The 22,351-nt window shown below is 34.9% G+C and overlaps 1 protein-coding gene across 2 annotated transcripts in view; it reads left to right on the top strand.

Moving 5' to 3' along the window:
- The window catches only part of LOC141389711 (collagen alpha chain CG42342-like), a 568,185-nt gene that overhangs the window by 417,500 nt on the left and 128,334 nt on the right, over nucleotides 1–22,351 (top strand). The window contains exons 4-6 of one of the 2 annotated variants that reach the window (XM_073961632.1): nucleotides 1,253–1,332; nucleotides 18,285–18,392; nucleotides 18,517–18,585. In XM_073961632.1, coding sequence (XP_073817733.1) covers nucleotides 1,253–1,332; nucleotides 18,285–18,392; nucleotides 18,517–18,585 — 257 coding nt within the window. The remainder of the gene's footprint in view (nucleotides 1–1,252; nucleotides 1,333–18,284; nucleotides 18,393–18,516; nucleotides 18,586–22,351) is intronic. The other variant, XM_073961631.1, reaches the window with a different exon arrangement.

Here is a 22,351-nt window from a genome sequence, read left to right as displayed (position 1 = left end):
TAAATTTTTTAACCGAATTAGGAGTTATTTGACATTAAAGGCTCCCATCAAAAACTGTCAACATAGGTCCATGTTTTATTATAACTTCTATATAACAGTACCTCCCAATTTCTAGCCCACCAAAAATTGTCAACATACATAGTTAGATATAGGCACCATAAAAAAGGGCCTCCCGAATGAAGCATAAATGTACATAAACATTATCTGACATTTTAACGTACCCACTTAAAGTTGGGGACATGAATGAAAAGTAATTATTCCATTTTAGTTCAGAATATTTTATGGTGGAGGGTATGAAAAGTTCGGCCCGGCCGAACTTAATGCTTTTTTACTTGTTTTATTTTTTTTGTGAAACATTGAAGTTTTTAATTAATATTTAAATTTTTTAAATATATTTGTTTAAAACAAAATTAATTTTATTTATAAATAAATTTAAACATTTTTAGAAATGTTTTAGAATTAATTTTTAATTTTTTAAAACAAATATTTTTTAAAATAAATAGGGGCTCCAAATGGCGAAAATTGTGTAGCAACAACAACATCTAATATACCTAAGGATGTTAGCCTAGCCAGCTAACGAAACGATCGTCGCATAGCGGTTGATGTGTGTGTAGGACTTCGCTAGATATCAATTTTTCAATGTAATCTCTTTAGGTCATAAAAGCTCGATTAATTAAATTAATTAAAATTTAAAAATCTTTAAAATAAATTTTAATTTTTTAAAAACATTAAAAATTTTGGTAAATAAATTTTAAATTTTTTTAAAATAAATGTTTATTGTTTTTAAAATAAATTTTTATTGTTTTCAAAATACATTTTTAACCTAATTTATGATGTTATAAAATAAACTTTAAATGTTTTAAATTTCCATTTAAATTTTAATTTTTATATAAAAAAGTAGAACTTTCCCACTGCACTAAATATCAGTTGGAAAACATCCCAAAAACTCGTTGTTGTTGCTGTTGTGCTTGTCGTTGCAACAACACTTGTTATGTCATTGCACTTCGGCACCAGACACAACAGATAGTAAAACTTTCCCGGCATTTTGTGGCATAATGAATGCATAAATAAATACAAATAGGGGCATTTGGCTTTGGCAAACTTGCCATTTTCACCCCCCATTGGGATGAAATGCAAATTTTTTAATAATAAAGCGGAAATTATATAGAGTGAAATAAATTTATTAAAGAACTAAAAAAATATTTTCCTACATATTTAAAAAATTTTTAACGTACGGTTTTATTCGTTTCAGGTCCTCCCGGCCCACCAGGTCCACCCGGCAAACGGGGGAAACGTGGCAAGAAAGGTGACCCAGGCGAGAAAGGTGAACCGGTAAGTATAAAAATAAAAGCATTTAAATTATTTTTGATCAATTATAAATTTAAAACTATAAATTTAAAAATATCAAAAAACATGCAACAAAATCAGTAGATTTTGCCGACAGATGAGCAGCCAGCTATGACCACTTGCGGGAAATAGACCCCCAATAACGGTACCACCCGGTCTTATGAATTTTCTTGTAGGTAAAATACAAGAATAAAAAAGGATAAGAAATAGAAATATAGCCTTTTTTACAAGTAGGCAATATCCCGCTTTGATTAATTTTTAAACGTATGCATTTTTTATGACTGTTTAAAATAATATATCTGCATTTGATAATAATTGCATAACTCTGCTTTGATCCGTTTGGAAAATGTAAACTTTTGTCTTAAAAACATTTTGGGCACTATGTGCGTTGTAACAAAAACCACAAATAAATACTTTAGTCTGGAATATTTGATGGCCCATATCTTAGTAAGTATTGGAATCCCATATCCGAAGCGATCATAAACTGGATTGATGTGTTGAACATCATTTTAGTTTGCCAGCATTTGTCCTGGCAAAAATATTTCATTGTAATCAGAATATCAAGTACTATCCTCGAACAGCTCATAGGTTATTTGTTTAGAACCATGGGTATGCCGACGAAAAACATTATATGGCTGTATATTAGGGGTATAACCAAAAAAATACCACGCCAGTACCATGTGCGGAATATTGCCCTGATAACGAAAACGCGTGTTTTAGTTCGATTCGGTGAAAAAAGTTTCCGCACCGACTGCGATTATGTTTTCTATTTTGATATGTTTTCTATTTAAAAAAATAAAACTGCTTTGTTTGAATAAATATTTATAGAAAACAAATACAATTCTCACTGGCAAATTCATTAAAAACAGTCTGTAATTTTCGCGATTTCTTTGCAAATGACCACATATTATCTTGAACGATGGGTACAGTGAATATAAACATAAAATTCGCGAGTTTATAAAGAAAAACAGGGAATGTCAATATTGTCAAAGGTGCATTAAATGCTCTGAAATATGGCGATTTCATAACAAATTGGTCCAGAATGGTTCGAGATCGATTTTAAATTAGATTAAAACTATTAATAAGTTAATACGAAAAGTGTATATGCCCAGCAAAAATCCTCATTACAAACCTCCTTTCCCACCCATTATTTTAACAAGGGCATGTCGCGCGAAGTATCTGGTTATTTTGTAACCACTGAAATAAGTAGATACTGAGTAGATTCTGACTACTTAGTTCAGTGGTTACAAAATAACCAGATACTTCGCGCGACATGCCCTTGTTAAAATAATGGGTGGGAAAGGAGGTTTGTAATGAGGATTTTTGCTGGGCATATGGTAAATTTCAAATTTCTTTTGCAATTCCATTGGAAGAAATGTTAAAAAATTTTTTGCGAGCACATCCGCAATTTTTGGAGCATAGATTAAGAAAAAAGTCGTGGTTTCAAATCTGCTCGCGTTCACAAATTTGGATGCTGCGCTCCAAAGTTATGGGGGGTTTTTCCCCCTTATAAAGAAGAAATATTTAAAAATTCCTTTTTTGCTGTAATAAGAAAATGTATATATAAAGCGTTAACAGCATTTAATATCTATCCGTAGATGCCTAAATATTTACTAAATGTATTTCTATTTTCGCGGAAAATGAAGAAATACTGTAAAAATCTTGGAGTAAATTTAATTTATTCTAATTTAGAGTCCAAATAAAACTCGAAAAAATAAATTAAAAATATGTACAGATTCTACACAACGCGTAGAAAAATATGTGACCAAAATTTTAAAGATAAGATTTACAACTGCCATATTACAGCAACAACAAAAGACGAAAACTTATTGTTGCAATATTATTTCAAAAATATATTTTTTTGTTCAATACGAAAAATTGAAATACATTTTTGGGAGTTATTCTACTACTTCGCTAAATTTCGATGCAAGGACTGACGGACTTTGCTGACACTTCTTCAGGGAAAATACGATGACAAACCCGAAAGTGTATTTGCTTACTTTGATAAACAATAGGATTATGAAATAGAAAGTAATATTGAAATTACAACCAAAGAAAAAACATAAAAGTTAAAAAACGTATAATCCGCGAATTCGTTAAAATCAGTTAAGGCGCATGCGCTTTTCAGATACAGAGAGTGCATCTCTATCAATATGTAGCAATTTTTCCACTTTTCATTTAGCGGCTAAAGTGTGCCGTCAGCTGCATCTTACTGTTCAAAAAACCTTTATGTGGGTAAAAATTGCGCGATGTACATACGATTATAAGGCGCATCCGATTTCAGTGACCGCCTATAAGAAATACGTCATTATAACAAATTTTAAACAAATTCGTCAAGAACCGCGGATGTGCTACTAAATTCTTTTTTTTTATGAAATACAAATATAACTCTAGAATCTCAGTAATTTATGCCATGTAAAAATAACGAAAGAAAATCGCGGTTCAATGCGCGGAATCATCAAAATATAATTTTGCAGAATTTCCTACTTTTAAGGTATCTATTACCACCGTTTTAGTGGATGGATTTGAAAGCGGAAGGGGTCATTAGATCCGGCGCGTAAAAAAACTAAAATCACGCGGGGTTCAAGGGTACCTAAGTCACAGTTGTAAATTTTGAAGCCAAAAAATAGGGTTTTAAAGAAAATTTACGCACCAAAATTTCGTCTTTGGACTTCTATTACTAGGGAGCTGTATGAAGCACATTCATGAGATATACATCAAACGACGTGGAATCACGAGTTCTACAATCCAATAAATAGTTTGGGTAATTATCTGGTTGCGCCCTCCAATTATAAGAAAAATTATAAAAACCCAGATTTCAAAACTTCAACATGTCAGCATCGATTTTAGGTGGATGCAGTGTATATATCGAAAAGTCATACATTAGAACCATGTTGCCCAAGGGGTATTCTTCAATTCTTTCTTTGAGCTCAGGTCTAAATTTTCCGTGGTTTGACCAGAAATCAAGAAAGAACACAAAAAAACTTGTAAACTTCAACACATTTTTACCCATTTTTTAACATTACCACCAACACAGCTTCCACATAAATTATTTGTTATGGTTCATTTTATGCGACCCCGGCTAAAACACTTCAATTAATATAAATGTATTCATATTGCATAAAATATATTGACAGTTCGCGACTTATTAAATGGTGAATCCCAACTTCAACGATTGTAAAACATTTTTGAATATTACCATATACACTTTTCGTATTAACTTACTGGGTGTCATTATAACAAATAAAATTCAATAATGCATTACTGAACTTCAATGCATTTGGTGCGGAAACTTTGTTCGCGTAGTTTTTCATGCTCTAAACGGCTATGTGGTGGTATTTTTGATATTTGCAAAAATTGCAAAAAAGTTATAACCCTAATGTATATAAGATCTTAAGGAGTACTTTCCGTAAAATTTCAAAGCCATTTTCGAACGGCGATATGGATACCACTACTTCGATGAGATAGCCTAAAGGCTGAGGGTATAATAATGCCGAAATATTTGTAGCTGTAGGGTGGCGTTCTATTTATAACTTCTGACCTTGGGCTAAAGAGGTAACAAAAAAAAAAAAAACATTGTTCCACAACATCCCATACGGGACAAGGGAGACTTCTCTCATATCGATGAGTGCACCCCGATTCATATTAGCTCAATGATATGGGACCTACTGTTTATCGCCGAGTCCGAACGGCGTGTCTAAAGACACCACTTGTAGAGAAGTTTTACAAGGCTGAAATACTCAGGAAATGTCGCCAACATTACTGAGGGGGGCTAAAGAGGTAGTGCAATCAAAAATGTGTCTCATCAATAGGCAGCGGAATTTTATGCAACCCCTATTTTTGGCCCGATTCATGTCAAATTTTTACACAAGGCATATTTTTGACTTCTGATTAAATTGCAATCGAAACATATGACATATGCAAAATGCATATGCAACAAATATTTCAATAATAGGTACAAAAATGTTTGTATGTGCAATTTTTTTGTTTAGGATTCTTTAAAGTCAATAAAATAGAGAAATGTATAACCACAGCCTCAACCTTCAAACTACCGAAAATCGGGAGGAATCGTTTTATGGGAGCTATATGAAGACCTAAACCTATACCGACAAATTTCAGGTGGAAAGTTTTATACCCCCAAGGAAGACTTAATACCAAATTTCACCCATTTCGGAGGGATATTTAAGCCACAACCATCAAAATACCATAAATCCGGAGGTACCGTTCTATGGGGGCTATATGAAGACGTGGACATATACCGACAAATTTCAGGTGGAAAGTTGTATACCCTCAAAGAAGATTTAATACCAAATTTCACCCATTTCGGAGGGATATTTAGGCCACAACCTTCAAAATACCAGAAATCCGGAGGTACCGTTCTATGGGGGCTATATGAAGACGTGGACCTATATCGAAAAATTTCAGATGGAAAGTTTTATTTCCCCAAGGAAGACTTAATACCCAATTTCACCCATTTCGGAGGGATATTGAGGCCACAACCTGTGACGATCCACCCTTCTGGTTCTATCCCCTACGGAGTTCGCTACCTTCTGGCCCCGGCCGTGCTCAGTCTGGGGCAGTTCTTTTCCTTTGGGGTAGAGATTCGGATGCGTTCACACAAAAGTAAAGTTTATAAGGTAGCTTTCATTGAGTATGTGTGAGTGAGTATATGTATATGTGTGTGAGTGAGTATAAATGTCTATAGGTGTGTGTGGGTGTATGTGTATATGTGTGTGAGAGAGTATACGTGTATATAGGTGTGTGTGTGGAATGATGTTAATCGAAGTTGAGTAACTTAAGATGTAATTGTGTTACTCCGGGTTCACTACCCACCCAACCAGCTGACAGCCCATTTAATGCCAGCCCACGCATGTACCTCTTAAAAGAACACCTTCTCCTTTCGTGGCATACAAAAAAAACCTCTAATGATTCATATTAAAAATCATAACAGTTATATTTAACAAAATTAATTATTTATGATTAGGATAACAATAGGAAATGAAGGTTTAAGATAAGGATACAAAAATTCTTGCACTAGTATTTTATATAAAATAAATTAAAACGTGCAATATTGATTATTGAGATATTATTGATCAAGATCAGATCAAAGTAGCTTTTCAGTTGAATATTTGTTTAATAAGATATCAATAAACTAAGATCTTGATGTGAATATCTTTCGATATATGTATGTTTATGATTAATGTGTGATAATGTTTCGTGGTTGAATATGGAATGAACAAAAATTTGATGTGGACTTACCAAAAAGAAATCCCACGCAGTCTCCAGGCCTGATGACGGAGGATCTTGTTGCCATTTTGTTACTAAAGATTTCAATAGAAATTCATTTCATATACCACGTTTAATCAGATGATGTGTTATATGTGTAAAAACTTATGGTAATAATTATATTTTGCTAAGATGATGTTGATCCTTTTGGTAGATTTTTTTTAATCGGGACAATAATTCAATACTCCATTCGTTATTCCCGGTATTTGTAGGAAAATTAACATCCGAAATATTGCTTGAAATGTTGAAATGTTGTTTTTTATGTATGTTCTAATTTTATGCACACATTACAGCTTCAAAGATTTCAGGAGAATTTTCTTTTAACAACGTAACTCCAGGTTAGTCTTACGAAACGGTCAACGGATTCGATCTTCTAATTATCTTCTCAATTAAATTTCAGTTTCAGGATATTCAAATTATTCTCACAGTTTTCAAATTATAAAATTGTCGATTTCAATTTCCTTCAGGATAATTTTACGTAAATTAAAGTAACTTCAGGTAAATCCTTCAAAATGGTAAAAGGAAATCGCTCTTGAAAGGTCCTTTTTTACGGTTTCAGGATAACCAGAATATTCCCCAAATTTTATATTAAGAAATTTTTAAATTTTATTTTGATATTCTTGGCAGAGCTATATTGGGTGTCTATCGAGTAATGAATCCCATATCCAAAATTTTTATTTATATATTTTAAATTTTACGAAACAGTTTTTTATTCAGCCTACTTTTTCAACAAAACTTCCTATGTCCCCTGAATAGACATATGATGTACAGTCCTAATGAAACGTAATGTGAATCACAGAAGCGTTGAGTTTTGTGCGCGATTTAGTTTCATCCCAAGTCACAATCATACCCTGCTTAAAAAAAAAAAAAAAAAAAAAAAAAAAAAAAAAAAATAATAATAATAGTTATTATTATTTATTTTTTTTTTTATTTCCTGTTATGTCCATATATCCTTCGCATGATAAATTCCTGTTTTCCCACTTTGCAAGTCCTTAAGCTCATAATTAACAGTTCCTATCCTGCTAATAACCTTTGCCTTTATTCCCGTAGGGGCAAGCTTGGCACTATGGTATTTCAGGTTTGAACTTTGTGTGAAGTTCCTTCGTATAACATCTTGACCTACATTGAATTGCCTTATTTTTGATTTCAGATTATAGATCCTCTCATTTCTTTCATATGCAGATTTCAGTTTTGACTGTATGGAATTTCTTAATAATGCAAATTTGTCATTTCTTTGAATGTTTGAATCACAGTCCTCCAATATCTGCAACTTTCTCAAAATGTCAAAGTCTTTTCCATGGGTAATCATGTGCTGACCAAATATGATTTGATAGGGCGTTTCATTTGTCGAAGCATGAACTGTGTTTCTCAATGCGCAATTTACACTTGGCAAATACGCATCCCACTGTCGATGGTCTTCCTTCACGTACGCTCGAAGAGCAGCGTTTATTGACCTATTTACGCGCTCACTAGCATTTGATTGTGGGCTGTGAACCGCAGTAAATTGATGCCTAATGCCATATGTTTTCAACAAATTCTCAAATTCCTTGCTCTTGAATTGTGAACCGTTATCTGATACTATCACTTCTGGAACACCGAAGCACATAAAAACATCATCCCTTAAATAAGTAATAATTGGCTTCGAAACCAATTTCTTTAAGGGCTTGATAAACGTAAATTTTGAGAAGTGGTCTAAAATAATTAATATGCCTATGTGGCCGTTCCGAGTCCTAGGAAATGGTCCAATGATATCCACATATAACCTCTGGAAAGGTCTCTCTGTTGTAACCATTTGACCCATTGGTGGACGTAAAATTGATGTTGGTACCTTAGTAGTCTTGCAAATATCGCAATTCCCTATATATTCCTTTACGTCCGTGACAAGTCTCGGCCAGTAAAAGAAACGTCGAATCAACTCGGTGGTTTTTGCAATGCCACAATGAGAGGCATTTGGTTGATTATGGGTAGCGTAGAGTACCTTACTTCTCAACTCTCTTGGCAGCACCAACTTCCAGGAGTGTTGATCATTAACATCCCCATTGGAAAACGCAATCTTTTTGTAAATATATTTACCATCTACCTTAAAATCTGGATATTCGGACTTAAGAAGAGTGTCACGCCATCTTGAATACTCTTCCCCATAAAAAGCTTCCGAATCCATATCCACGGTCGGTAAAACTTCTATTTCGACTTCAGAAACTGCATCGTTAGTTACAAAAGCTCGGGATAAAGCATCTGGTACAATATTTTCCCTACCTTTTCGGTGCTCAATAGTAAACTGAAACCCTTGTAATTTTAATGCCCATCTGGCCAAACGTCCTGACAAGTCGCTCTGCCGCATAAGCCACTTCAAGCTAGCGTGATCCGTCACAACTTTGAACTCGTGCCCCTCTATATATGCACGAAATTTCTTAATTGCCAAAACGACCGCTAAACATTCCAGTTCAGTTACAGTATAATTTCTCTGTGTTTTGGTAAGTTTCTGTGACATGTATGCTATGGGTCGTTCGATCCCCTCAGTGTCCTCCTGAGCCAAAACTGCTCCCACCCCAACCGTACTAGCATCGCACTGCAATACGAACGGTTTGGTAAAATCAGCATGGACTAGGACGGGAGCACTACACAATTTCTCCTTCAACAAATCGAACGCTTTTTGAGCCTCTTCTGTCCATATAAATTGCCTCTTCTTTGACAACAGTTCAGTCAGTGGAAAGGTTAAACTCGAAAATTCCCCGATAAACCGTCGGTACCAACCGATCATTCCCAAAAATTGTCTAAGGGCACGGACTGACTTTGGCGTCGGGAATTCGGATATGGCTTTCACCTTATCCGGATCGACTTTTAGGGACCCTTCTCCTACAATATAGCCTAAGTATTTAACCCTTTTTATGGCAAATGAGCTTTTCTTTACATTAATAGTCAGATTTGCCTTTCGAAAACGCATAGCCACTTCCTGAAGATGTTGCAGATGTTCCTCAAATCCCTCAGATACTATCAGCAAATCATCTAAATATACGAAGACACGGGACTTCAAATTATATGGAATGACAATGTCCATTAATCTGCACATTGTTTGGGGTGCATTGCAGAGTAGAGCTGGCAAACTATCGATATCGGCCCCATTCGATTTTTTCGATATTTCCTTTTCAAAATATCGATAAAATCGATACTATCGTAGATTTCCTACTCCTATTTATTTAGAATCCAAAATTGCCGACAAATGTGTTTTGTTTACATTTCGCATGTCAGTGAAATACGAGGCGAATTAGAAAAGTTTGCGGCCTAAGCAACACGCAGTGTCGCCAGTCGTCATTTGACGTTTTTTTTTTGGAAAATGTGACTTGAAAAAATGACTTTGGAAAAAAATGGAATTTATTTGTGAATATTTTCGTCCGATAATTTTTCACAATTTTCGACGTGGATAATCGCAGCAAGAGTGGCATCGATCAAATTAAATGTTTGTATGTCAATAAAGGACCATCCTATAGCAATATGAAAAACTGGTTTAATGAATTCAATCGTGACCGATATTCGCAAAAATAAAAAACGAAGTTCCTGAGGGTCGTCCAAAAACGATCGTTGTGCCAGAAAAAATTAAGCTGTGTGTGAACGGATAGTGCGTGATCGCCATGTTATGTACCGTGAGCTAAAGGCATCCTTGGGCATTTATTCCACCAACTAACATTTGATATTGCATGAACACGGTGCAAGAAATTTTGAAAAACTATGATCACGGTGATTTAAAGAACGTTTACAAGAAAATAATTTCTACCCGATCCGAGAGGAGTTCTTAAACTTCACGAATTTTCTGTGGGAGCTACCCGAAGAAGTAAGCCGTGATAATCCATATTCGAAGCCGTTCTATATCTGGAAGGAATAGTACGATGTGCAAAGTTTGAAACAAATCGATTGACCTCTTCGATAGTTATCGTTCACACAATTTTACAGAAGAAGTCTGAACTTTTGTGTGGTAGGTACTCGATGAATTGGACCGATATGGCTCATATTCGAACTTAAACCTAGTTTGGGCAAAATATTACGAAATGCAAAATTTGGTTCGAATCGCTCGATCCATTCGAGAGTTATCTGATCACCAGCCAGACAGTCTGACAGACAGACGGACGGACTCTAACTGCTAAATCGACTCCAAATAGTCTAAAACGAATTTCGTCTAAAAATACTTGAGGTCTAAACCCTTTATTTCGATGAGGCACATTTTTGGTCGTAGCAAAGTGTACATATATATGCCCTCGTCAACCTAAAGGCTGAGGGTGTAAACATTTCTGGCTATTGCTTCTCTTTAGTGATGTCAAAATGACCGATAGTATCGATATAAAAAACTATTCGTCGATATTGGTGTAAAAAATTAAGTATCGATAATATCGATATTTCCATCGATGGTTTGCCAGCTCTATTGCAGAGCCCGAATGGCATTCTCGTAAACTGATAGAGTGGTCTATTTGGAACTGTGAAAGCGGTTTTGGCTTTTGAAGACTCGTCTAACTTAATTTGCCAAAAGGCATCCTTTAAGTCAACTTTCGAAATGTACTGTACAGCTGGTAGTCTCGACAGTATACCTTCGATATTAGGTATCGGATACGAATCCTTCACTGTCACTGCATTTAATTTTCTACTATCTACACAAAACCTGACCTTTTCTGGCTTCACTATTAATACACCAGGGGAGGACCATGCAGATTGTGGACATTCCTCAATTACCCCTAACGAGAGCATCCTGTCGATTTCAGTACACAATAGTTTCTCCTTAGCTGGCGATATAGGATAATACCTTTGCTTAATGGGTTTTGCATCCCCAGTATCGATGTTATGTTTAACTAGACTAGTGCATCCTAAACCCTCCTTTTCGGAATTAGGAAACATATTAACAATAGCATTTAATTTCTTTCTTTGTTCGTCCGATAATTCAATAAAATCGGAGTCAGCACAGTGACTATCGATTTCAGAAATGTCCTTATTTATATTTATCGAAATCTTAAATTTATTCCAAAAATCCATTCCACATATTATATCCTGTTTTATGGATTTTATTACTAAAAACTCAAATTTATACTCCTGATTTTGAATACTAAATTCCAAATTTACCATTCCCGATATGTTTTGTCTTTGCCCATCTGCAGTTCTAACATTTCCGTGACACTTTTTAAAACTAGATAAATTTTCTACTATTTCAGCCAAATTTCCACCTATTACGCTTCTATTTGCCCCACTATCCAATAGTGCAAAATACAATTTCCCATCGATAGATAATGGCAAAAATGGCCTAGTATCATTATCTTTCATCACTATTGACGATACTGTAAATTTCTTAAAGGATTTTAAATTTTTCCAAAAATGTCTCATTCGAGTGGCACTACGAGTTGATTTTGATTTATTATCTAAACTAACATTGATACGTACTCTTTTAATTTCCATCAAGTCCTGTGGAATTAGCTCAAATCCCGTTTCACTCCTTTTACTTCCTTCTGAGTTAATTATATGGTCTATTTTTTTGACAAAACATGAGGATGTCCTCTCTTTAATTGAGGGACATCCCTTTTGGAGTTTCCCGACGTATTACATTTTGCGCATTTAGGTTTGTACGTATTCTTTTGTCCGCAACCGTAACAAAATATAGTCTTCTCCTGTATACACTCCTTATATGTGTGGCCATTCTCTCCACAATTCCAGCATAGTATTTTCCTGTTCGACTCTAACACATAACAGTCGACTATATCGTCTTCCATTTCATCTATTTCCTCATCAATTTCGTACACTTTACCTTTATCATGGGACTGTCTAAAACGACTAGTAGCTTGAGTGTCCCCTACGAATTTCTCATGCTTCCTAACCGCCTTCCTTAATTCCGCTACGCTACCAATATTAACATGCAATAACTCGTGACGTATTTCGGTCCTTAAATTCCGTAACAAAGTTTCACACATTTCGTCCTCATTCATTGGTGTTTGAAGTTTATCACATAATCCCATCATCGAATCGCAATAGTCGTCAAATGTCTCATTTTGTTTTTGTCTTCTACGACGGATATCATCTCTAACATCGTAATCATTGTGGAATTCTTTGTATTGTCTTTTTAGGGCAGTTGTAAGTTCGGACCATACTATAGTATCGTTTTGGCGATGGTATCTCCAAAACCATCCTAAAGCTTTGCCATCGAACAGTAAATGAACGTACCTGCACAACAACTGAAAATCACCTCCAAGTGTGTTGGAGGTCATTATATTGACCCTATAAATAAATTCATCTATGGGAATATCGTTACTTTTTCCAGTGAAGGTTAACCTCCAGTTCCTTATAACGCTCATAGTCTTTTCAGACGAATCTGGAGGTGCGTTGGGTCTGTTATTCAATTCTCTAGTTGGCGTAGATACGGTTGGATTAATAGATCTGTCCCCTATATTCTGATTTGTATTAAGCCCAGTTATCAAACTACTAATCTCAGTTGTTATCTCCCGCCTCATATCGGAAAGAGATTCAGAAATAATCACACGTACCCTATCCTCATCTAATGCATTTGAAGTACATGGGGGAATATCCGCTGCTCCGCTTCGTGATCTTCTAGCTGCACCCCTATTATTCCTAGTCTGTGATCTAGTAGTACGTCTATTTTCCTCTTCTTCATTAACAACAAAAGATACGTTATTACTTCTCTCCATATCGTTTGCTGTCAAATCTTCAACACTTCGGGTAATAGGCATTTTCGAATGATATACTATATTAGTTCTTTACACAAAATATTCAAATAAAAATAATAACTCCAAAAATTATAGAATTATGCTACTACTCGGAAGAAGGTTACTCTTACAAGTGGTACAATTATTGTTATTATTACTATAATTATTCCTCAATTAACACCATTATCGTCGAATATCATCTCTGAGGTATGTTTCTAGATAATCATCCAGTTACAAAAAAAAATCTTCCCAGATATGATTATTCTAAAAAAATTGAATTTCAGTTTGAGGGTAAATAACTGACAAATTATCAGCACTTAAATCCGACTCTTACCTTAATGCAATTTATATGAAAGAAGTGTGTTAATCTAAGATGTAATGCCATTGGTATGGTTCAACACAAACGTTCAAATCCAAAATTCCAATAAGACTTTCATCTAAGATTTGTGTATATGTATATGTGCGGAAATGTCGACACATCTCGCAGGGTATCTAAATCCGAAAACTGAAATCTGGAAATTCCACATTGAGATATGCCTAATTTTATAAGTGTTTATGCTAAGGACCTCAACAGAAGAAGTAGATGACATATGATCTTCAATAATTGTTTAGCTGTTGAGGCCCCACGTTGGGCGCCATTTAATTTATGTGACGATCCACCCTTCTGGTTCTATCCCCTACGGAGTTCGCTACCTTCTGGCCCCGGCCGTGCTCAGTCTGGGGCAGTTCTTTTCCTTTGGGGTATAGATTCGGATGCGTTCACACAAAAGTAAAGTTTATAAGGTAGCTTTCATTGAGTATGTGTGAGTGAGTATATGTATATGTGTGTGAGTGAGTATAAATGTCTATAGGTGTGTGTGGGTGTATGTGTATATGTGTGTGAGAGAGTATACGTGTATATAGGTGTGTGTGTGGAATGATGTTAATCGAAGTTGAGTAACTTAAGATGTAATTGTGTTACTCCGGGTTCACTACCCACCCAACCAGCTGACAGCCCATTTAATGCCAGCCCACGCATGTACCTCTTAAAAGAACACCTTCTCCTTTCGTGGCATACAAAAAAAACCTCTAATGATTCATATTAAAAATCATAACAGTTATATTTAACAAAATTAATTATTTATGATTAGGATAACAATAGGAAATGAAGGTTTAAGATAAGGATACAAAAATTCTTGCACTAGTATTTTATATAAAATAAATTAAAACGTGCAATATTGATTATTGAGATATTATTGATCAAGATCAGATCAAAGTAGCTTTTCAGTTGAATATTTGTTTAATAAGATATCAATAAACTAAGATCTTGATGTGAATATCTTTCGATATATGTATGTTTATGATTAATGTGTGATAATGTTTCGTGGTTGAATATGGAATGAACAAAAATTTGATGTGGACTTACCAAAAAGAAATCCCACGCAGTCTCCAGGCCTGATGACGGAGGATCTTGTTGCCATTTTGTTACTAAAGATTTCAATAGAAATTCATTTCATATACCACGTTTAATCAGATGATGTGTTATATGTGTAAAAACTTATGGTAATAATTATATTTTGCTAAGATGATGTTGATCCTTTTGGTAGATTTTTTTTAATCGGGACAATAATTCAATACTCCATTCGTTATTCCCGGTATTTGTAGGAAAATTAACATCCGAAATATTGCTTGAAATGTTGAAATGTTGTTTTTTATGTATGTTCTAATTTTATGCACACATTACAGCTTCAAAGATTTCAGGAGAATTTTCTTTTAACAACGTAACTCCAGGTTAGTCTTACGAAACGGTCAACGGATTCGATCTTCTAATTATCTTCTCAATTAAATTTCAGTTTCAGGATATTCAAATTATTCTCACAGTTTTCAAATTATAAAATTGTCGATTTCAATTTCCTTCAGGATAATTTTACGTAAATTAAAGTAACTTCAGGTAAATCCTTCAAAATGGTAAAAGGAAATCGCTCTTGAAAGGTCCTTTTTTACGGTTTCAGGATAACCAGAATATTCCCCAAATTTTATATTAAGAAATTTTTAAATTTTATTTTGATATTCTTGGCAGAGCTATATTGGGTGTCTATCGAGTAATGAATCCCATATCCAAAATTTTTATTTATATATTTTAAATTTTACGAAACAGTTTTTTATTCAGCCTACTTTTTCAACAAAACTTCCTATGTCCCCTGAATAGACATATGATGTACAGTCCTAATGAAACGTAATGTGAATCACAGAAGCGTTGAGTTTTGTGCGCGATTTAGTTTCATCCCAAGTCACAAACCTTCAAAATACCAGAAATCCGGAGGTACCGTTCTATAGGGACTATATCGAGAAATTTCAGATGGAAAGTTTTATTTCCCCAAGGAAGACTTAATACCAAATTTCACCCATTTCGGAGGGATATTTAGGCCACAACCTTCAAAATACCAGAAATCCGGAGGTACCGTTCTATGGGGACTATATGAAGACGTGGACCTATATCGAAAATTTCAGATGGAAAGTTTTATTTCCCCAAGGAAGACTTAATACCAAATTTCACCCATTTCGGAGGGATATTGAGGCCACAACCTTCAAAGTACCAGAAATCCGGTGGTACCGTTCTATAGGCTCTATATGAAGACGTGGACCTATATCGAGAAATTTGAGGTGGCAAGTTTTATATCCCCAAGGAAGACTAAATACCAAATTTCAGTCATTTCGGTGGGATATTGAGGCTACAACTTTGAAAATACCGAAAATCGGGAGGTACCGCTCTATGGGGGCTATATGAAGACGTGGACATATACCGACAAATTTCAGGTGGAAAGTTTTATACCCTCAAAGAAGATTTAATACCAAATTTCAGCCATTTCGGAGGGATATTTAGGCCACAACCTTCAAAATACCAGAAATCCGGAGGTACCGTTCTATGGGGGCTATATGAAGACGTGGACCTATACTGACAAATTTCAGGTGGAAAGTTTTACACTCCCAACGACGACTTTATACAAAATATCGGCCACTTAAGTGTGATGTTGAGACCGCAACCTGCAAAATATCGAATATCGCAAGGTACCGAATATTGGCCCACACCTTCGGTCCAAAAAAAAAATAAATAAATAAAATTTAAAAAACACGGCCAGCACCAACTAAAATTACTGGCGTGCACGATAAACTACGAATTGAATATGTCGGTTAATTTCTTCCTGAATCGAGTATAAGACCACTTCTCGGGTTATATTTAAAATTTTAAAACGAATGTCTTTTGTGACTTTTTTAATTGTTTTGCTTGGGTGGCCAATATTTCCCGTGATAAGGACCCCAAAATGAGCTCACTATTTAGGTGCGCACTATAACTCCGAAACGGATATGTGATTTGCTCCAATATATTGTATTTTGTACCAACAAAGATCAAGTTCGAAGATTGATCGTATCGGTAGACTCCTTCTGGTATTTTTCCCACAAACGTTTAAAATTTTTCTCTAAAAGGCTCTCGAAGGAGCCAAGGAGTCAAGTCGAAGGAGGTACCCGGATAAGTGTTAAAGTTTATTTCGGATAGTTCTGAGAGATGACTCCTCCCGTATCAATGAGTGCACCTCGATTAATGTTAGATCAGTGATATGGGACCAGCCAAGTCCGAAGGCGTGTCATAAGGCATAATTTGTAGAGAATTTTAACATGGCTGAAATACTCAAGAAATATCGACAACATTACGCTGAGAGTAAGGACGTAGTCAGAAATGCATTTCGATATTTCGGGGGTGCCCAGCGTTCAAACTTTCATGTTTTGTGAGTAAAATATAAAAAGATGTCTAAAAAATGACCACTATGGGGGGAGGGGCATGACTAAGTCAGTGGCTGAGGGGTATCTTTGCCGAATTACTTGATGTTGGGCACATCGAGTTCCCTATGGACAAGAAATACTTATTTAAGTTCCTAAACATCCCAAACTAACATATCAATGGGTTCACGGCGACTCATTTGAATCAATCATATGGGGCCTACCTTTTTCGCTGAAATCGAATGGCGTATCTATGCTACAAGCGGTGTCGTAGCATAGTTTTTCGTGGCGGAAAGGGTTAAATTTCGACCTAATATGGGAATCTAAAATCGTGACCAACCAACGAGTTTCCTTTCCCGGCGTTTTTCCCTATCGTGGTTAAGGGCCCTTAAAGACCTGAGGCCTTGATATCGAAATAGATCATTTTGTCAGGCTTATATCTTCTAAACCTCTAACAATTTGGATTCACTCGTGGAAGCAAAATTGTAGCTCTCATCTTAAAGAATAATATTTGTCAACATATCTTCAAGGTCAAAATCGTCAAGGTCAAATTTGCGTTATAATTTGTTCTAGGATTTTGGTCTACAGATAAAATTGAAACAAAGCACCAACTACACAAATGTACCTTAGATCTCTATAAACAACCTTCTACAACATTCGAAATCTGTAGCCAAAATAGCAAAACAAATGCGATTTTTATCATCTTTTCTGGGTTTCCGCTCCCTAGATACTAAACCGTTCAAAATTCAAGAAAACCACAATAATTTACCATTCTTCCACGAGTGAATCCGAATTGTTAGCGGTTTAGATGATATGAGCCTGACAAAATGATGCCTTTTGAGATCGAGGCCTCAGGTCTTTAGTGGCCTAGAACAGCGAAAGTGGAAGTGATAGGGAAAAACACCGAAACACGTGTCTTCTTATTTTTGGTCTTCTATCAAATGTGGTTAATAATTTTTGTGTTGCATAGTATACATACTATTCGTCATAGTCTGATGGGTTTTATCTGTCAGCAAATCAGTCTGATACTTCTTATACCCCACACCCCAATGTGGAAACGGAATTATAAGTCTGTTCTCGCAAAATTCATCCTTGACCCTAGAATTTTTGAATTTGAAAATAATTAAACGCCATAATACTTATTTTACTTGCTTTAATGTTAAATTCATTAATCTCTTTCTTTAATTTAAAAATTCTTTACAGGGTATAAATGGCATTAATGGTGAAAAAGGTGCTCCAGGCAGACCGGGTGATAAAGGCTCCAAAGGAGATGTTGGTCATCCGGGCATTGATGTTTTCCAAACAGTAAAGGTAAGTTTGCGTATCTTCATGGTTGGAATTTACTATTAAAAAATAAATATACATACATAAATGTGATTCTAACAATAAATGTTTCCCTTCCATCCCATTTTACCACCAACGCCACCTAATCTAGGGTCTAAAACGATCGGTAACAACGTTACATGGCGGTACTTTAGGCTATGCGGAAATAGTCGCAGTAAAGGTATTTCTTTTAAAGCACATTTTTCAAACACTTTTACAAAAGAGTTCATTTGGTGTTTGTAGTTAGAAGTTCTTTTTTTAGGTAGAAATTTGGTTATTTTTTCGCTATATTTCTTAATTTTTCGTAAAGTAGTTTTTTTATATTTTTTTCAAAGGTCTATTATGGAGGTAAGAATAATTGAGAATTTTATGGAATTCTCCAAATATTAAAAAAATAAATAAAAAATTTAAATTTCACTTTTACGTTTTCAATTAAATGTCCAAAGTATTTTATCTACTGTTTTTGTTTTCAACTGTTAAAAATTTTATTTTTTATTAAATTTTTGGCATTTAGGATCAAATCCTTATCAGTTCTCTTAATTATTTGTATTGAAACACAAACTTCATCTCCAATTTTATATCGACACGAATGGTTAGGTAGTCCATTTGAATAAGAATTTTCCAAATATACTTAAAAACTCTCGCAGCCGTATATACAAAAAATATACATACAATATGGATAAACTTAAATTCAAATTCTTTTTTATATCCTTTCCCAAGCATATTATCTACTCCATTTGACTCCAACAAAAGTTTTCTCCTCCGGGTATACGTTTTTAAATCCAGCTATGATATTTTTAGGCATCCTAATTGTATTTAAATGGAAAAACAAAACTTTGCAAAATCGTTTATATTTCGTGAATTGTCCATCTCTTCATTCCCTTTCAAAACTTTAGTAATTTACCTGAGCAAAATTACTTCTTAATAAAATTTGGATTCTTTCGAGTAAATTAAATAAACTGAAATTACAAAATAATTACCTAGATTGCATTTGTCCAAACGCCTTTCAAAACGAAAATTTTCAACAACTTTAAAAAACATAGTACGCACACAATTGAAAGAAGTTTTCTTCTTTCTTGGATGAATACCCAAGAAGAGTTTATAGCTATTGCTAAATACTTTTGAGAATTTCAGGCTTAATATCTCCCACAAGAGAATATCAAGTTTTTGGGGCATTAAGTAACTGCTGTTATATTAAAAAAATACCCATTCGTACGTAAGAAAAAAATTACAAAGTTCTCCAAGAAATATGAAAATTATTAAACTTACCTGAAAAACATGTTGAGTCCGAAATAAACACCAAAGAACAATATGACCAAGTGCGAGTTTTCCCAGCAACACTTCATTCGTTTCAGGCTCAAAGGAGAAACACAAAAAACTTTGGTAATTTTATTTTCTTTCCATTTGATATTCTTGTTGATGTTTTCTTCGTTTTGTAAAAAATACCCAAAGTTTATAATAATTTTTTTATTACTCAAAAGAAAGAAAAAAAAAAACCAACCAACAATGTGTTAAAGAAACATTAGCTTTTCCCCCACAAGCAGACTAGACAGAACAATGCGGTTGGCAAAAGGCAGGCCGGCATTATTCCATAGCTGAAACAAAAAAGTAATTTTGTGGTCAAAATTTATATCAAAAAGTGGGCAGAAACAGCAAAGGAAAGGGTTCAAGAGTTGTTTTTCTTCTTATTGTTGATAATGATAAAATAATGAAATTTATATTGCCTAAAATTTAAAAGAAAATGATGTGTCAAAATGATTTTAATTACACTGGTCAACACGAATTTTGTTTCAACCGTAGGTTTTGTTGTTTCTAAATGAAATCGGCGAGTTATTTTCAAATCCGGTCGAGGTTTTTCTCCATCAGCTCTTGTCCTTGAGATATAGCTCAAAAACGACTTTTACGAGTTTTACCCAGAATTTCGCTTTTTCGGATACAAACAAATATTTTTTATGGGTTTTTCGACACTAATATATAAGGGGATGTTGTACGTTCGATTCAAGCAGTTTTTGAAATAATTATAGTGAATATATATCAAGAAAATATAGAAAACATACGACGGACCTTGTAAAAATTGCATATTTTGAGTACTTAAAGCTGTGGTTACTTCATCGGAGGAATTCATAGGATCTTCATATGGCATACCGGATATGCTTAGGGTGTCTTCTATATAGTCCAGTATTCAAATATATAATATAAAGTTCATAGAGCCCATGATTCGGCCATAACCTATATGAAGGCCTGAACGTAAACCGAAAAATTTTAGGTGCATAGTTATTTACCCCTAAGGAAGACTTAATACCAAATTTCAGTCATTTTGGCGGGATAATGAGGCCACAACCTTCAAAATACCGGAAATCGGGAGGTACTGTACTATGGGGCTATATGAAGACGTGGACATATACCGACCAATTTCAGGTAGAAAGTTTTGTACCTCCAAGGAAGACTTTAAAATGTCAGCCATTTATGTGTGATGTTGAGGTCACAACCTTCAAAATATCGGAAATCGGGAGGTACCGTTATATTGGCCGCTATATGAAGACGTGGACCCATGCGGACAAATTTCAGTTTTAAAGTTTAATACCCCTAACGAAGACTTAATACCATATTTCAGCCATTTCGGTGGGATTTTTAGACCAAAAAATCCTCGTATATATTTTTGCATATGGTTTTGCATATGCTCATTTTATGCAAATATGTCAAAATATGCAAAAATTTCTTGGCCTAATTCGTTTTATTTTGTGATAAAACTAGTTTCTGTCTATTCAGATTTTCTCTACGACCATCCTAACCATATATGCATTTGCATAAGATTCCGCTGTCTATATATGAGGAAGCTGAAAATAATATGTATATATAAAAAAGAACATTTGTGGACGTTTAGTGAATATATAGGTTTTGGGTGAATCAAATGTTTTGGTTATCGTTTTGACTTAAATAGTCCAGTAATATCAGTGCCCAAGGGAAACATAATATGAACATACCAAAGTAATATCTACTAGCCCATAAGACAAGTGCGCTAAGAAATGTGCCTCATCGAAATAATGGTTTTAGACCCCAAGTATGTTTGGACGAAATCTGTTGCAGATAATTTAGAGTCGATTTAGCAATGATCGTCCGTCTGTCTGGCTGGAGCGCACGATAACTCTCGAAAGGATCAACCGATTCGGTCCAAAATTTGGCTCTCGTAATATGTTGTCTAAACTTAGTTTAAGTTCGAAGATGGATTATATCGGTCCACTCCTTCCGGTACCTCCCCCACAAAAGTTCGAAATTATTCGAAAAGTTTGTGCGCACGATAACTCTTAAAGGGAGTGACTGATTTGGTCCATACTTTGCACATCGTGAAATTTCTACCAGACTTAGATGAGGTTTCAATATGGACTTTATCGGTCCACTTCCTCGGATACCTACGACACAAATTTTTGGATAAGTTCACTTTAGGACCTGCTCTCGAATCGCTTTGATTTTTGTTATTACAATTTATATTCACTGCGCCCATGCAACAGTACCAGTTTCATCAGGGGCAAGTCCATACTTCCTGAGAAAATAGCCTAAAAAACGTAAAGCAAAAACCTTATGACAACGCGTGTAGTGGTTGGAGCGCAAGATAACTCTCGAACGGATCTGCCGATTCGGTCCAAAATTTGGCCTTCGTAATATTTTGTCCAAACTAGTTTAAGTTTGAAGATAAGCTCACCCCTGCAGGTACCTCCCCCACAAAACTTCAAAAATGTTCGGAAAAATTGTGCGCACGATAACTCTTGAAGGGAGTGAGCGATTTGGTCACTACTTTTAAAATCCTAATATATCTACAAGATATAGGTTCGAATATGGACTATATTTGTCCACTTCTTCGGGTACCTCCCACACAAAATTTCGGACAAGTTCACTTTAAGACCCGCTCTCGAATCACTTTGAAGTTTGTTGAACCAACTTGCATTCGC

The sequence above is a fragment of the Musca autumnalis genome, unplaced genomic scaffold (genome assembly GCF_047663935.1).
Source record: "Musca autumnalis isolate F117 unplaced genomic scaffold, ASM4766393v1 scaffold_1, whole genome shotgun sequence".
Classification (NCBI taxonomy): Eukaryota; Metazoa; Arthropoda; class Insecta; order Diptera; family Muscidae; genus Musca; species Musca autumnalis.
Note: the sequence above shows the minus strand (reverse complement) of the source record. Positions and strands in the feature narration are given on the sequence as shown.